Below are 19,302 nucleotides of genomic sequence, written 5' to 3' on the forward strand. Positions count from 1 at the left end.
CCAATCAAGAGTTTGGAGTTAATAAGAATTTTCTCCAAACCAAAAAACAAAACACTGGTTCTAAACTTTGCAGCGATAATGTAGATCCATAATTTAGGAGTGACTATTGCAGTGGCTTTAAAAATGTCTGTCATCATTTTTTAAATCCATTTTTAAAGAATTGAATCCCTTTTCCCCTGGAATACTTAGGTTGTGACATGCTGACTGATCAGGATTATACAAGATATTTCCCAATCCCATCATCATGATAGTTTACTTGTAAATGCTGCACTTCCCTGACTAGTGTGTAAATGATCACAACAATTCATTCAATTATTTTCCTTTGGCTTAGTCCCTTATATATCAGGGGTCACCACAGAGGAATGAACCTCCAACTATTCTAGCATACGTTTTACACAATGGAAGCCCTTCCAGCTTCAACCCAGTACTGGAAAACATCCATACACTATCACACACTCACTCATTCAATACGGCCAATTTGAAATCATCCAATTCACCTGTACCACATGTCTTTGGATTGTGGGGGAAACCCAGATGAACATGCAAATTCCACACAGAAATGCCAACTGACACAGCCAGGACTCAAACCAGTGGCCTTCTTGCTGTGAGGCGACAGAACTAACCATTGAGCCACCATGCCATCTGATCTAAATAATTTTAACGCGATTTCACTAAGTTCCATAAAGAAATAATGAACATTTTTACAGCTTTCTATATATAATAATACTAACATTTAATATTCATTTATGAATGTGTACTACTGTTTATTCTTCTGACATGCCGTACTCTATTACTGTATGTCATTCCAAACAACAAGAGTTATATGGTCACAGAAACACAAATACAACACTAAGGTGTTAATCAACAAGAATGACATTTGGTGGTTCAGACATAACAAGAATACTGCGAATATTAATATTGCATAACCAGTCTGCATTTCAAATGTCACTGTCAGGGCTCGACTGATTGTTTTTCATTCTAATACTAACAAGTTAATCACATGACCGAGATATATGGGTAAGCTAAATTGTCCGCAGTGTATGTGTGTGAACGAGAGTGTATGGGTGTTTCACAGTGATGGGTTGCAGCTGGAAGGGCATCCGCTGCAAAAAACATATACTGGATAAGTTGACGGTTCATTCCTCTGTGGTGACCCCAGATTAATAAAGGGACTAAGCTGAAAAGAAAATTAATAAATGAATGAAGGAGGGAGTTATATTGGTAAGGCTCCAAATGAAACACAACTTTGATGCAAGAGATGATAAACCGTGCTTTACCAAGTGCATCACAAATGAAATGTACAGCACTATATTTAATTAAAGTTCACATTTTATACAATAAAAAACCCTAAATTGTGAAATCCACAACCTTCCGAGATGACATGCATGTTTTCCAGTGAACCCGAACAGTGGGTTGATGAGTCAGAGCAGTGGAGGTGTGTTTGTACAGGTAAAGGTACAGCATTGCCTGAGGCTCCTAGAGGCGGAGACCGACAGGAAGAGGGAGGAGCTTAAGTGTCACAGTAAACAGTGCAGCACCAGATCCATCAGCCAGTCCTATACTGAGTCAGAGCAAAAAAACAAAAAACTAAAGAGGAGAGAGGAATAGAGAAACAGAGAGAGGACTGATAGCATATTCCTCAAACAGACTGTCTCTGGAGCCACCATGGCTCTAACACACTCCTCTGTTCCCATCTATGTGCAGTTCTCAAGAGACAAGTACATCTTGGATGGACCACCAGAGAAACTACGGAGGGAGTTGGAGGAAGAACTGAAACTAAGCAGTGAGGAACCGAGGAGCCATGCCTGGTATCACGGAGCCATTCCTAGACAGGTACAGCTTTCAAAACAAAAGGGAGAGGGATGGGTGATTATTACAGGATAATGTTAAATAATAGAGGCTTTTTGTGCCAAGTGGCTGTTTCTAAGATTGAATATATATGCAAAAGCCTCTAGGTGCCATCTGAAATCTTCTTTGAATTTTTTTAAGCTCTTATGTTTATGTTTAGTTATATGACTTTAAATGCAACTAAACTATCCTATTTATCGCAATAAAAGGGAAATGACTGAACTTACACACTAGCCTTGGAAAAATAGTCATTTTAGAAAACTATTTTAGATGACACTTTTGCATCTGAACTCTTCATATATTTACCATGACTCTGTAATGTTGTTGAGATGTTGATTCTGGCCAGCAGAAGTGATCTGTTTTTTGCTGTTTAAGCACTGCTGTTCACTCTCAGTCATGCCTAAATCTGGCACTCAGACATTCACTTCTTATAAAAAGATAATGAAATGAAGACATGTGGCCATGTTTGCTACAGAGTAAGACTTGATTAAGGAAAGAAATACACAGTGGATATGACTTGCATTAGCTGTTGTGAATGCTAACTTGTGGAACAAAAATTACTGTGGAAATCTAACGATTAAGCAGATGCAGTATGCTGAAAATGTGATGCTGAAAGATTAGTATATGCATCTGTAAAATCCCAAAAGTTAAGGTAACTCACACCATTTTTTTGAAACTGGTTGCAATAAACCATTTAAGTTCAAAAACTAATCCTAATGAGTACACTCTAAGAAACACTGGGTTATTTAAACCTAAATTTGGTAAAATATGGACTAATTCAAACATTTGGTTAAAATTGGTCCTATTAATTTAACTGAAAAAATTACCCCAGCAGTTGGGTTAGTCCCTATTACACCCAGAACTGGGCTGAAATAACCAGGCATTTAAACAGCGATTAGTAACTTTACTTTAAAATGTGTAAACCTTAAAAGTGACAAGTTGACTTCACTTAAAGCAAGTAAACCTGTTATAGCTTGGAATGGCGAGGTTGACTAAACTTCATTTTAGGAGTAATCGACATAGCTCATTTACTTAATAATTCTATGGAAAGGTCTACTAACTTTTTTTAGTCAACTAATTGCTTTTTACAGCGTAAATGACAACATTTTATTTATTCAAACCATTATAGAATAAAAAAATGAACATTTTGCTCAAACTAAAATAAATTGATTTAATTGACTAAACATTCACACTCTTACAGGTTGACGGCCATCAGTAGCCGTTGTTTTATCAATACTTGCTTTGAGCTGAACTGGTTCACAGGCACCAAACCTGCCTTAAACAGGAAAATCCACAATCACACCCAGATTACTCAATACAACAAAAACAAAACATTTCACTGAAACAAAACACTAAATCTGCAATCTGGACTTTATGCTATGGTGTAGTGTAGTCCACACCTTAAGATCTTAAATCAGGGTATCCGGGGGTCTTAAAATGTCTTAAATCTCAAAAGCTAAAATTTACTGACTGAGGATACTGACCTGACCTATATTTTTATTATTAAATTATAATTACTGTATACTAAAGTAATTGGGTTTGTGAATAAATATACTTGACAATTAATAAAAATATTCAAACTAAATTATTATTATTGTGTTATTAAACATATTAAATTTTAATCATTTTAACATTGGATTATAACTGGAATATTCGAAAAAAAAATCCTTAACATTTAGCCCCGTATAAATCTAAAATTTCATTCATAATTGTCTTAAAAGTCTTAAATTTGACATGGTGAACCCTGCAGAAACCCTGTAAATAATCTTGTCAAACAACAAAATCCACATGAAAAAAGCCTCTACTGTAGTCCACTATAGTTTGTACTTTGGTTCATTAACAGAACATTCATTCATTCATTTTTCTTCAGCTTAGTCCATTATTTATTAGGGAGTATTCCACCACAGCGGAATGAACCTGCAACTATTCCGGCATTTGTTTTACGCAGCAGATGCCCTTCCGCAACCCAGAACTTGTTTCTCCAATTCACCTTTAGTGCATGTCACTGGACTGTGGGGGAAACCAAAGCACCTGGAGAAAACCCACACGAACACAGGGAGAACATACAAACTCCACCAGAAACGCCAACTGAACCAGCCCAGGCTCGAGCCAGCGTCCTTCTTGCTGTGAGGCAACAGTGCTAACCACTGAGCCACCTTGCCACCATATTAACACAGCACTTCAGAAAAAAAAAAAAAAAACAGCCGTCAACAGTTTCTTATCAAGAGTGACGCCACAGTGTTGACAGCTTCAGATCCGCTCTTATGAAAACCATGTACCTTAGCTCATCTTTCCCATGCGCCTTTGCAGCACATGTCCCTGAATCTGACAACTCATCCATCAACAACTGTAGCAGCACAAGAGTGGTTAATACACAGATGAATCATGACTGCTATTTGACCCAAGGTGTATTTATTTAATGTCATCATATGATCAGAACCGTCAGCGTCCAGAGTCAGGCTACAGTTTACACCACAAACACAACAGCCCGAATAAAACAAACTCATTCATCATGGCTCAACACACCTTGGAAATGACCTTACAATATATTTCAAGCATGCGGTTCTGCCCTTAAAACAAGATGCTGCAGAAGAATAGAATAAAAAAATTGCTAATAGTTATCACTGAAAGTTCCCAGTTCTTTGATTACATTAGGGACTGGAAACATTTGTTGTATTACAAAAATTGTATGTTTAAATATTCAAATGAGGCATTAGTTTTTTAATTATGCAGTCATTTGCAAATATTTCTAGCACAAAAATCTGAACTCAGGTCCAGATTTCTTGATTCATTTATCTGGCATATCAGAGTTATATTATATGCTTATTACAGAGGTTTTTTGTATATCTCTATACCAGGGGTGCCCAAACTCGGTCCTGGAGGGCCGGTGTCCTGCATAGTTTAGCTCCAGCACACCTATACCTAGAAAGAGCTTGATTAGCTGGTTCAGGAGTGTCTAATTGGTGTTGGAACTAAAATATGCAGGACACTGGCCCTCCAGGACCGAGTTGGGGCACCCCTGCTCTATACTGAAAAAAAAAAAAAACGACTCCTAAGATTTACTTTTTTTTAAATTCTATAATATATATCTTTAAAATATTTCAGTATAACAAGTAAATTAATATTATTATTTACCTCTTTCCACTCATTTAATTTATTACATTAAGCAAATGTGTACATATTAAATATTTACTTTGAAAATTGTAGTTATCCTAGACACTTATTACAATTTAAAATGTATGAGCGTAAATTAAATAGATTTGACTACAGCAAAAAGTCATTCCTTTCAGTACTCTCTTTATTACTCCATAATTCAGAAAATACTGAAAACAGCCAGAAAACTAACGCATTTTTTAAATTTAGCATTCAAATCTTGTATATAATCAGGATATATTAAGTATAGAGTGTTGAGATGAATAATTCTATGAAGTTTGATGTAGAAGAGCTGCTGACTTGGAGATGGATGGCTCAGCACTGGAGAATAATAATCATTTTGAAAAATAGTTGTATTGTAGTTAAAATCAATAAGCACATACTGATAAAGAGACATAAGAAACTCTTAATATATTTCAGGGATTTTAAAGTAAAGCAAAACTTTATGAAAAGCCACATATCTCAAACTGGACAATTGCATACAGTTTTTGCCTACAGTGTCCACCTTAAATATGAGAAGGCTTGTTACTGGCTTACATTATCTGCCGATACCATTAACAGTATTTTAGTAGTGAGGCTAAATAGTAATATATTCTTTCTATTTGGTGGCTCATTACACATTCCACTCTTCACAAAGCCCCAACATGTGTCTTTCAGCTGGACAAGTTTGACCTGCTAGACTGAAGTTAATCAAACAAACCATAGACAAGAGAAGAGGAAGGACACACATTTACAGACACACATATCACTTTATGACCAGTGGTGTGAAATAACCTGTGCTTGATTTCAAAACCTAAATTCCTGGCAGTGTTTTGTTTGTCAGTGTGGGAAAAGAAAGTTTGGACTTAATTATTAGCCACCTGTGAAACTGCTGAAATAATCTGCACTAAAAAAATGTGCTTTCCTTACTTCAAGATTTTGTCTTGTTTTTAGTCCAAATTCTTAAATCAAGAAGCATTTTCTATAGTTTTGTTTTCAGAAATAATAAGTCAAAATTAAGTGAGTTTTACCTTTTTCATTGTGAAACAAGATTACGTTACTTATTTTACCCAAAGATTGATTTATTTTTTTGCTTGTTTAAAAAAACATAACTGTGACTTATTATTTCCAAAAAAAATCCATATTTTAATTGTCTAGAAATTGCTTCTTGAGCTAGAATCAAGTCAAAATCTAAGAAAAGCATTTTTACAGTGTGAGAAAAGCTGTTTAGCAGAACTACTGTGTCATAAACACTGTGATTGTAATCAGACTTAATGACTATTTTCCTGGTGCCAGTGCTGCTCCACTTCTCTAAACACACATGCTAACCTGGATTTATTACTGTTTGATCTCCTCACAAACACACAGTGGGAAGTAATATAAACAATATAAACAAACTATGCCATATAATTACTTTAATCTCCTAATAAAAAAAAACTATTGTATTATTAAAAAGAATAAGGGCACGTATATAGACTGCAAAAACTGTTAACGACCCAAAATCTGTCCAAATCTCATGGGTGTTGATCAGTTTATGTGTATTTACTTATCAGAAACTCATCCTTATCCTTCCAGGAAACTCTTATCCTGCTCAGTTGTGTGCATTTTCAAAATGTACGCTCATCTTGGTGATTCCATTTTTATGCAATATTCAAAATTACAAATATAGAAATAAATCCGTTAAATAACAGAAAATGTATAGGCAGATTATTACCCATTTGTACTATGATTTACATCAGTGTTTCTCAACCAGGTTCCTGGAAGACCACCAGCTCTGCACATTTTCCATCAGATCATCAGCTCATTAACAGAGATTGAAAGACCTGTAATGGGTGTGACAGACAAAAGTGACATCCAAAACATGCAGTGCTGGTGGTAGTCCAGGAACGTGGTTAAGAAACACAAATTTACATGACAATCAAGAACATAATTTCAATAAAATACCCATTTGTTCCTCGATATCTAGGAATTTACATATTGATTCATTGCTATTCTAAACTACTTCGAGAAATTTAACAGGTTGTCCATCATTCTGTTTTAACGCACTGGTGATGCACAAAACGAAGCAAAATCTAGGTCACATCGTGTGTCACTGTCATAAAAGTAGCTCTGCAGTGTTCACTGGAGATGTGTACACAATCTGATTAGACTGTTTCATTTGTACAAAGACAAATAACACTTTACGAGTAGAAAAGCACTTTCTCCGATATTTGAGTTTGTTCCTCCTGTATGAGCACCACAGTTTAAAGCTAGAAACATTTTGAGAAACACTCTTGGGATATACAGGTTGAAAGACACCCTGATAGCAATTAATGAGCATTTTTACACCCACAAAAAAACGTATTGAAAGCTAATACTTTTATTGCATGAGATGAAACATCATCTTTGTTAATGTCAGGAAAGCACCCGAGCGCGCACTATATATTCCCTTCCCTTTCTGCAAAACATCAACTCTTCCTGGATGTGCGTAAATGTGCGGTAAGGATGTGATCATGTCAGAGCACACATGCACCCTTCAAAAGACCAACAAAAAGCAGGATAATATGTATACAAGCTCAAAATCTGCATGAATTAAGCAAACATTTACGTTTCTATTAAGGGCAAATGGGGTCAACACACAGAAATGACCATTGTTGGCTACTAAATTAAGAATATGGGTTAAGAATATGAACTTAAACACACTTTAAATTTAAATGCACATAATAAGGCTATACATAGAATATTTTATATATTAAAATACCTGTATATACATTTTTATTTTTAATCCTTTATTGTCTGTTTTTTTCCCTGTCAGAAAATTGCCTTTAAAGTTGGCCAAATTAAGTTCTTAGCAATGCAAGTTTTGAAATATTTATGCTAGGAAAATTAAAATGTTGCTTAATGTTGTAACAATCGTTTTGATCTACTACAGCCATGAGTCTTTTTAGGAAAGATGCAACAAGTTTTTCACATTCCTCCTTGCAGATCCTCTATAGTTCTGTCAGGTTGGATGGTAAATGTTAGTGGACAGTCATTTTTTGGTGATTTTTAGGATGCTCAATTGGGTTTAAATCAGGCCTCTGGCTTGGCCATTCAAGAACAGTCAACTTAAATGATTTTAGCAAATGGCTGCAATATAACAAAGAGTGAAAATTTTTAGAGGGTCTGAGCACTATCTGTACCAACTCTATATACAGTTAAAGTTAGACTTATTGGCCCCCCTGAATTATTAGCCCCTCTGTTTATTTTTTCCCCAATTTCTCTTTAACAGAGAGCAGATTTTTTTCAACACATTTCTAAATATAATAGTTTTAATAACTCATTTTCAATAACTCATTTTTTTTATCTTTGCCATGATGACAGGAATATTTGACCAGATATTTCTATACAGCTTAAAATGACATTTAAAGGCTTAACTATGTTAATTAGATTAACTTGGCAGGTTAGGGTAATTAGGCAAGTCATTGTATAATGATGTTTTTTTCTGTAGACTGTCGAAAAAATATATAGCTTAAAGGGGCTAATCATTTTGTTCTTAAAATGGTTTTTAAAAAAATTAAGAACTGCTTTTATTCTAGCCGAAATAAAACAAATAAGACTTTATCCAGAAGAAAAAATATTATCAGACATACTGTGAAAATTTCCTTGCTCTGTTAAACATCATTTGGGAAATATATATATAAAAAAAAAAGAAAATACATTTCAAAGGGGGGCTAATAATTCTGACTTCCACTGTATATGTATTTGATTAATTTTTTCTTTCACTTTTGCCCGTTCCTACACATATACCCATGCCACTGAGGTTTGGTTCATGGTCACATATTCTGTAGAATGCTCAGGACCATAAAATGTTGATGCAATCTACATTAAACTCTTGAATCTAAAAGAACGGAAAAATAAATATGAAAAACAGCAAACAACTGACATATCTGTGTTATAGGTGGCTGAAAACCTGGTCCAGCGAGATGGAGATTTTCTGATCCGGGACTCTCTGTCCAGCCCTGGCAACTACGTCCTGACCTGTCAGTGGAAGAACAGTCCTCAACACTTCAAGATCAACAAGCGGGTTGTAGCCATGAATGAGGCCTACTCGCGGGTTCAGTACCTGTTTGAGAAGGAGGGATTCGACAGCATCCCCGCACTGGTGCGATATTACGTGGGCAACCGTGAGCCAGTCTCTGAGGTCATCGGAGCGATTATCTTCCAGCCGATCAACAGAGCTCTGCCTCTGAGGTGCCTGGAGGAGAAATATGGAGTGGGATCTATACGTGTAGAGGCAGGATACCTGGAGAGAAAGAGCCTGACGTCCAAACGGCTGAGTCTGAATATCATGAATGGACATGGCCAGGATCACACCCTCAGCCGTGGAAACCTCCTCAGGTCAGTGAAACGCCGGCTTATGGCACTTTATACTATTATTCACACTTTACCGCCAAGAACAAATACTCTGGAAGTCTTCTGAATGACACACACAAGATGGAAAAATAGAGAGAGATTAATTAGTTTATTCGTCATGGAATTTAAAACTATTACAACTGATTCCATTTAGAAACCTTTCATTATTACACATTGAAAATTACATAAATGACATTCAAGTTTATATTTGTATTTCACATATATTAAATAAACACTACCAGTTAAAAGTTTGGGGTCTGTATTTATATGTTTTAAAATAAGCTTCTCCTGCTCACCAAGGCTGCATTTATTTCATCACAAATTCAGTACAAATTGTATAGTTTAAAATGTTACTGCACTATTAAAAAACTGTTCAAAGTAGTTTACAATTTAATTTAATCATTTATTCCAGTGATTTTAAAGTTGAATTTTCTGCTTCATTACTCAAGTGATCAGTCACATGATCCTTCAGAAATCACTCTAATATAATTATTATTATTTATGGTAATAGTATTAAAATCAATAATGACTGGAGTTATCATTTTATTTGAAACTACATAAAATAAGAAAGCAGTTATTTAAAATTTTATTAACAATTAACAATTAAATTTTTTTTTTTTACATTTAATAAATCCCGCATTGATCAACAGAATAATTTTCTTAAAAAAAAAAAAACATGAAAAAATTACCAATATGTGTTAGTCACATTAGCTAATATTTTAAATGTCTACTATATAAATATATATTTTATTCCAATGGCTGAAAAAATATCTATAATCTGGCATTTGCCATAATTTCAAATATATGTTGATTATAGGACATGTTACACATGTATATATATATATATATATATATATATATATATATATATATATATATATATATATATATATATATATATATATATATATATATATATATATATATGAAATCAAAATATATGTATTTTACATACATTTCTTTATTCTTTAGATTGATTCTAGTTCTCAAACTGCATTATTTGGCATGTTCAGAATGTGTATTTTGTAACACATAATTCAGCAGATTAATAATCATAATCATAAAATACAAATAATTTGATCATTTCATATTTCTAACAATTGATTCAACACAACACTCAAAGCTTGTCGCTAAAGTTTTGTTTTCAAAATTTAAGACATTTTAAGACTTTAAGACCCCAATCACACCCTGGAAAAACATGGATGTTATATGTCATTTACATATATTTCTACATATCAGTTTTTTATATATTATTTTAGTTCTCAAACTGCATGATATGCAGAATTTCAGAAAGAGGTTTTTCTTTTCTTGTGTATTTTGTAACGCATAATTCAGCAGATTAAAATAATAATCATAAAATAAATACAACTTGATCATTTCATATTTATAACATTTAATTCAACAGTCAAACATTCAAAGCTTGGTGCTAATGTGATTTAAACAATTTTAGTGCACTCTTTTTAGACAATTTTATATTTAAAAAAAACAACAACTGTTCTGTTATTCAAGCAAGTCTGCTTGAGGTCTACTCTGAAAAATGATATGCAATAAAATTGGCATTCTTTTTACCAATTACTTTGGACTGACTATAATATTCGGAAGAGAACAAGCTCAACCTCTGAAAATAATTGAAATGCATTATTTATGCAGAACTGCTTATTTAATTAGCCCTGCAGTGTGACAGATCCACAGTAACATCAGCTTTTTAGCATTAAAATGCATAAAGTAAGTAAAAACTTCCCTCACTTGTGACAATTCAGCATAAAACTTTTGGAAACAATCTATCAATTTCAGCATAAAACTTCGGGAAACAATGTGTCAAAACAGCTCACTACTGTACTGATTTAAAAATGGTTTGAAAAAGATTGCGCAGACTGGATGCCCTCACACTAATTGAGAGACTCCATGGAATTTCTACTTTGAATATTAATGTCGAGCCACAAGAAGCCCAGCAGAACGAACGCAATTAAAAGTGGTGTAAACTTAATGCCAGCCTAAAAGACTTCAAGGTAAGAAACTAAATGACTTGTCTTTCTCCTTCACAGCAACAAGGATAAGTGTGGAAGTCAACCAGCATGTCTAAACCACGTTCAGGAGAGGAGACGGCCGCTGAAGACCCATCAGTCGGAGAGCTTCCTCCCTATCGGTAAGTTCCTGTCAGCTCTCATATGCCTTGATTCCTCGTCACGCCGCTGATACACACATCTGACAGCCCTGAAAACCACTCATCTTCCTCGCATTCGCTTTCTGCCAAAGTGAAAACGATTCTCAAAGTCAAGCTGACGTTCCCGCCTTTGAAATTCACTTCGGGTTACTGAACGTTAAACGTGTGAAATGAGACGTGGGATTGAAATGCAAAAATAAAATGTTTTGTGGAAGAAACTCTGTGGCAAAGAATGAAAGTGGAGATGGAGATAATTTATGCCTGCGTCAGTAGAATAAATATGATTCTGTGAAAAACGCAGCTTTGCTGTCCATGTCAGAAAACAGAGAGCTGAATCTGCTTTGCCGTGCAGAATGCCAATAGAAGACTTCAGATCGGCAGCTTCCGTCTTTCTTCATCCATTTACAACAGATAGTCTGTGAAATAATGATAAAAAAACTGCGAAAGCATCTTTTTTTCATGTCAAGTCCAGAAATACTATATATATATATATGTATGCACAGTTGAAGTCAACATTATTAGCCCTTTGATTTTTTTCCAAATATTTCCCAAATGATGTTTAACAGAGCAAAGAATTTTTCACAGTATTTCCTATAATATTTTTTCTTCAGAATAAAGTCTTATTTGTCTTATTTTGGCTAAAATAAAGCAGTTTTATTTATTTAAAAAACATTTTAAGGTCAATATTATTAGCCCCCTTATTAGCAATATTTTTATTACGATCGTCAGGGCCCAGTTTTTCACAAATTAATCTAGATCAGATTGGTCCAGATTTGGAAATCCCATGTTTTGCTATCCAGGATTAACTGATCTATCTTACTTTTATGACAGTTTTTAAACACTGACAACACTGGGTTGGATCACTGTGATCCAAATACCAAATTACCAATACCAAATCCGGTTTACCAGAGCCTTAAATGAAACTAACTGTGTAGCCTACTCGCTTAGCAAAGAATAACAGGTAGGAAAAATACCAGTGGCCACAAACAGCCATTGTTTGTTTTAATGGTAAGAAACAGAAACATTGTAACAAACATTTAACATTTTTACATTAGTTTGTTCTAATACAACACTGCTTTGATATTGTTTTGTTGTTATTGTTTACCAGATCTCATATGTGACATGCTTCATATAGGTTTCAAATATAAAGGAATTTATATTATCAGTAACCATTAAGTTTGTGATCATTCACTTGGTTGCTAAGCTGGAATACAGTTATAAGTACAGTTATAAGTACAATACGGGTACATGCTGCTAGACCATGGATGAATGTATAAATAATAATTATAATATTGATAATGAACAAAAAAAAAAAACTGAAGGATTTGGTTGAGAAACTAGTACTACGCACAGGAACTGTCTGAGGTCAAGAATCTGACAAATGTTAGACATCTTAACAGTGTCTTTAGGTGTGGTGTCTTATGGGGCCCAAAAGTTCTAAAATGCACATTTTGTACTTTCATTTATTTTGCTGTTTTTTTTTTTTTCTTCCTTATATCACTCGGTCTCCTTTTCTACATTTTATCTTTATGCAAAATAATAATAACATGTAAAAAATCTTGTAATATCTTCTAAAACTTTTGAATTTGAAGTCACAGCTAAAAATTGAAAGCTTGAAAAATTGAACTAAAAATGATAAATGAAGTATTTTGTTTTAAAAACTAAATCTTTACTGATTTGCCTGGTCCATGATTGAGGGTGGGTGACATTTGCACAGATGTAATAATTACATTCAAATGAAAATTGACCCCCCCAATCCAAATTACGATAGAAAACAATGTTATATTATAATTTATAGGTATAATTCTAGGTATTTATTTGGGGGCCCCAAGCGGCTGCTTACCTTGCTTATTAGTTAAATCTGCCCATGATTATTATTATGGTTTTTATTGTACAATTTGATCAAAAGAGTGATGAGATGAATAATTGAACACATCCTTCTGTTTTCAGGCTCTAGGCCCCAGGCTCAGGTTCAGCATATGGAGCACCAGCCGTGCCCCAAATCTCCGGTTTTCCGAACGGGAAGTGAGCCAGCTCTGAGTCCTACAGTGCCACGCAGAATGGCCTTCGACACCCTGCCTGGCGAGGCCATCCGTGGCTCTGACAGCCAGCTGTGTCCCAAACCACCCCCTAAACCCAGCAAGGTCCCCACAGTACGAGTACCCTGCATCCCAGGCCTGAAGACCCTCATTGTCCCACCTGTCCCTCCAGTTAAACCCCACAAGCAGAGACCTTCACCTCAGCAGCAGCAGTCAGGCAGTCCAGAAATGAGCTACTGTGAACTGAGTCCATGCAGCCCTGCCGACTGGGAAAAGATGAACACCTTACAGGCTAATGGATATGTGGAGAGGCTAAAGACAGACGGCAGCATTAAACTAGACCGCAGCTCCTACCACAACGCCATTGAGGCCTTAGACAACGACAGCGAGGAAGACACAGAAGAGGATACAGATAAAGAGCAGAATGGCAAGAAAGGTTTCCAAAAACCTGTGTTTGAAACTGAATCAGCATTCCGACCTGGAGACGTCAACTTCCGGCTGCTGCCTACAGAGAACAAGCCTCTGGAGATGACGGTGCTCAAGAAAGCCAAAGAACTGCTGGTCAGTCAGGATCCAAAGACCATCGCCAAACACATCCTGCAAGCAGACTGTCAGGTAATCTTCATCATCTCTGGAGACAATCTGAAATCAAAGTTTATTAGCTAATTATTATGTATCCTGTAGTGTTGCCAAAAAGACTAAAGAATCGTTAAGCGTCATGTTCATTTATAAATATACAATTGCTCATTTTTAATTCATGCTTGTTTAGAGTTTATTACAGGTTTAATAACTTGTACAACATTAATGCTAGCGTACACTTTACAAACAGCAACACTGAAAGCTCTTTTACTATGGGGATTATACAGAATATATACAGTAGTCAACATTTGAAGTGGATCATCACCTGTCATCAAAGTAGTCCTAAAACTATTGAACAACACCCATACTTCTCCTAAGACAACTTTGAAAAACATTTTTATTGACTTCAAATGTTGACTACTGTACACTTGCATGGAATGCTTGATTCTGGTTGGCTGATGAACATTCTAATATTCTGCAGCACATCATGATTTTGCAAAGTACGATGTGATCCTGGATTAATATCTACTGTATGTCGATTCTGGAACATAATTTTTGTTCGAAAATGTAATCCATACCTATTCCCGACCACTAAACCCAACAATAACTGTAAATTATTCCCAAAATTAGAGGGGAATACTCATGTAGAAGTGCTTAAACCTAACCATAAGCCTAAACTTAACATAAACGGTAAACGTAATTCTGATTGGAATGTTGTTCCAGGATCAACATAGATGTTAATCCAGGAACATGTACTTGGTGAAATCAGGTTAGAGTATTCTGCACTCTTGGCTCTGGAACACATTGCAGTTCCGTGTAACTACGCTGAATTATTTCAGTTATTTCACAGCTTACAACTGCCAAAAGTAAAATGGAAACACATTTAAAATTAAAAAATTAAAGGTTTTCGATAAGATGTGTTAAAAAATAAATAAATAAATAAAAACAACACACAGGAGCTGTCTGAAAACAAAAATCTGACAGATGCCTTAAAGGGCACCTAAGATGAAAATCATCTTTTGTAAGCGGTTTGGACAGAGCTGTGTGTAGGTACAGTGTGTCCACAGTCATATTGAAGTGATAGAAACACAATAAGTCTATTTTTTTTAATTTCCTGATGTAAAATAGGATCCAAATCCCTCCCATTTTGAAGCCCACCGCAACATGACGTAGGAGTGTGGTTTCCCCACCCACTGAACTGATTGACAGCCGCATATTAACATGCATCCATAGTAAGGCGTATAATCATATCAACAAGACAGGACGTGCGCAAAGCAACTGGTATTAAAAGATCTGTTCAGCTCTCTGTGATCATCAATCATCATCAAATGTGATCAAGAATGTTTTACAAGTTTAAAACAGTGCGTGTTTGTAATAAAGTAAGTTAAAGATGACAAATTTTATGTAATTTATCACCACAGCTGCATGTCAGTACAATTATAAAAGATGCTTCAATCCTGGTTTGTTGAAGTTAAATCAGGTTTATTTTGTACATTAACATAACGGATGTCCATAAAACAGGGAATATTAACGTGGATCCGGTCACATTTGCTGTGCAAAAACAGTGGAAAGTTAAACACATGTGCTGTGTGTGTGTGTGAACTTCGTAATGACATTGTGTGTCATTTATTGTTGCAGAAAGGCTTGAATTAACTCCACAACAAATACATCAAATAATCATTGGGAATGTTTTTACTGTAGTATTTCTCACAAACGTTACTTGAGATCTGCTTCCTTCACTGTGCCGTTTATCTGATGCAGCCGAGGTGGAGATTGAGGCACACTCTAATAGGCACGGGAACTGGGAGAACTAGCATTTAAGGCACAGGAAACAAAAACAGCTACATTGTGTTCGGGGCAGAAAATTCAATATTCTGAAAGGTATAATAAATAATCTGATGGGTGTTTTGAGCTGAAACTTTATAGACACATTTTGAAGACACAAAAGACTTCTCTTAAATCTTGAAAAAGGGGTAAACCAGGTGCTCTTTAAAATAAAACATCTGAACAGTGTCTTTAGGTGTGGTAATCATAGTATAAACGGAATAATTGACTCTGCTTGATTAAATAACAAAAAACACACACACACCCAAGGTGTATCACTAATAATATTAATAATTCAATGGCCTGTCATCAGTTATTCTTCACATATCAGCTAATATAATATTAACCACAGAACGGATGACTAGACTGTACAGTACATCTGATAGCTTTTGATTTCAATAAAAATGGAAGCAGAATTTAAAAAAAGAAACCAAACATAGAAGAACAAAAGGAGAAAAGTCAAGATGAAACAGAATTAGGGCTTGCCCCCCCCACACCCACTTACTGAATACAATCATGAGCAACCGCTCTGTAATTAGTCTTATTATATGACTCAGCCTATTCTTCAGGTTAGAGACGGGTTCTTCCAGCCAACCAGAGGACCAGAGCACAGTCGTGCAGTGGCTAAAAGTGGACGAATCCAATTTTATAAAGGCACACGTGACTTTCCACATTTCCTTCTGCTTATGAAAGAGGCTTCAGAGTGTATTCGGGAATTAAATCTTAAGCCGTTTCATTATGTCAGTTACAGGACGAACATTATAAACAAAAGACAACAAAGTAGACTCTATTCAATCACTGCTTTATCACTTTTGATTGGGGATGATACAACCTTTAATGCAAAAGCTGTGTGTTGGTGTTACAGGTTGCCAGGATACTAAATGTTTCCGAGGAGGTGAAAGGTCAAATGGGTGTGAGCTCCGGGCTGGAGCTGGTGACCCTTCCTCATGGACGACAGCTGAGGCTGGACCTCATAGAGAGGTAAACAGATGCAGTCAACACGTCATCTATAAACAATATTTATGATAGCTCACTACAGACATCTTTCTTAAAGAAATAAACTTTGTGTATGATATAAAGTTATAGAATCAATTAAGAAAAAATGGTCAATTTCTCTGGATTTATAGTTTAGTTTAAACAAATAATGGATTGACAGCATTTTTTTGGTATTAAATAACAAAAAAGGCGTCATGTTTTTTTTTTTGAAATATTCATGTTAACTTTTAGACCACACAATGCCAATGTTTTAACTTCAGAGTAGGCCTGTCATGATAAGGAACTTTTGTTGTGTGATGTATTGTCACAGAAATTGTTGCGATAAACGGTATTTGTCATTTTGAGATCATTTTATGCCACATATTATATAATATCATAATAATACAAATAGACAAACACTTTAAAATACTTCTCATTCTTAGGTTATTTATAATCTATAATTTTATGTTAAAAAGGTAAATATCCTATTACAGCGGTTCCCAAAAGTGTGGTCCCAACCCACAAGGGGGCCTCAGCAAGCTCTGTGGGGGGTCACATCATATTTTTTTTTTTACATTTTTAGCAGTGGACGATGTAGGAGAATGATCATGTTGCCTTAGTTTATTTTATCCCCTGACTGACCAAAAAATGGACACAAAAAGAGTCTCACTGATTCGCCTTTAGCAGCTAGTAATGACCAAAGCATACTGGACCCAAGTGAGGAAGCTCCAAACATTTCGGGTCACAGCGCTAGCAATACTGGAGACACGAAATGCAGGAAATACCAAGATAGTTACCTGAATTACGTTTTTATTACATTTACTCGAAGCAAAGAGTTTCTGACCCAGCCACAGTGTATTATCTGCGACAAAGTTCTTGCAAATGAATTCATGAGGTCATCCAAATTAATAAGACAGTTGCAGACTCATCCCCAATTCTGAGACAAGCCCAGAGCATTTTTTAGCGCAAGGCAAAAAAATTGAGACACACCCAAAATAAGATGGGGGACGTCACAGTTACTGACAAGAAACTTTAAAAAATATCATAAGCAGTTGCTGGAAAAAAAAGAAATGGCCAAAGCAAAGAAAGGGCATACAATTGCAGAAACTTTGATTTTGCCATGCTCAACAGAGATTGTCAAGGAATTACTTTGAGAGGATTAATCAAAACAACTGGCCAAGATACCATTATCAATTAATACAGTCAAACAATGCATCTGAAAAATGTCAGAAGGAGTGAGGGATCGGCTTTGTGCGCAACTTGAGGATGATATGCATCTTGCCCTGTCAAAGATCTCTCCACGTATTGACCGAATTATTATTAGATTAAATGTGGAGGGGGCTTTACAATATTTTCTGTGGGAAAAAGGGGTCTCAGGCAAAAAAGGTTGGGAACCACTGTCCTATTATACATACTATTCATGTTCTATTATAAACTTTGTCACCGGTGAGGTACAATGTAAATGTCATTGTAAAATAAATTTGTAAATATATATATTGCAATGCCAAAAACGAATAATGAGGTCATGTCCAAGTATTGCACGATAAGTCGATATATTAATTATTGTGACAGGCCTACTTCAGAGTCAAGTAATCAGTACTTAGTGGAATAACCCTGCATGTCAAATGAAACCTGTGTTGCTTTGGCCAGTTTCCGCTGATTTTTCTGATTAACTGCTCTAAATGACAATATTTACATTTTCAATTTAGCAAAAAAAAATCTTAGACCTAGAAAAACACACAAAAGCATTCTTAATTAATCTAGTACATCCAGAGAAACCAAGACTTTTCAAGCTGTCCTTGGTAATCTCCCCCCAAAAGGCTAATTGACAGCTTCTTTGACAGTCAATGTAGTCAAACAGCACTTTTTTACAATGTAGATTGTGTCAAAGCAGCTTAACAGAGGAGAAAAGACAATAAAAAAGCCACACTATTTCAAATGATCAGAGTGAAATGAAAATGAACATTACACAGAGTCTAATGAAGGGAAATGATCTGTCTATGCAAGAAATTAAATATTATTTACAACATCAGTTCCTTTAATGCACAACCCCATCCTTAGTGTGCACTCAACAGTCTGGAGTGTGACATGTTTAGTTTGCAGAATCCAGAATAAACATAAACAATACAACACACGTCTTTCTTGACCTGCAAATACATCATTCTGCAACTTCAATCTGTGGTGAACCACTCAAAATGACATCAAGAGGTTGTGTATTAAAGGTAATAATGTTGTAAATATTGCTCAGCTGGGGTGGCTCAATGGTTAGCACTGTCGCCTCACAGCAAGAAGGTCACTGGTTCGAGTCTCAGCTGGGCCAATTGACATTTCTGTGTGGAGTTTGCATGTTCTCCTCATGTTGTCGTG

The 19,302-nt window shown here is 35.4% G+C and overlaps 1 protein-coding gene across 4 annotated transcripts in view; it reads left to right on the forward strand.

The window, feature by feature from the left end:
• The window catches only part of bcar3 (BCAR3 adaptor protein, NSP family member), a 133,508-nt gene that overhangs the window by 106,233 nt on the left and 7,973 nt on the right, over nt 1-19,302 (forward strand). For all 4 annotated transcript variants that reach the window (XM_056463905.1, XM_056463904.1, XM_056463906.1 and 1 more), the window contains 5 exons: nt 1,705-1,833; nt 8,900-9,339; nt 11,400-11,500; nt 13,469-14,172; nt 16,826-16,941. In XM_056463905.1, the coding sequence (XP_056319880.1) occupies nt 1,705-1,833; nt 8,900-9,339; nt 11,400-11,500; nt 13,469-14,172; nt 16,826-16,941 (1,490 nt within the window). The remainder of the gene's footprint in view (nt 1-1,704; nt 1,834-8,899; nt 9,340-11,399; nt 11,501-13,468; nt 14,173-16,825; nt 16,942-19,302) is intronic.

The sequence above is a fragment of the Danio aesculapii genome, chromosome 8 (assembly GCF_903798145.1).
Source record: "Danio aesculapii chromosome 8, fDanAes4.1, whole genome shotgun sequence".
In the NCBI taxonomy this organism is placed as follows: Eukaryota; Metazoa; Chordata; class Actinopteri; order Cypriniformes; family Danionidae; genus Danio; species Danio aesculapii.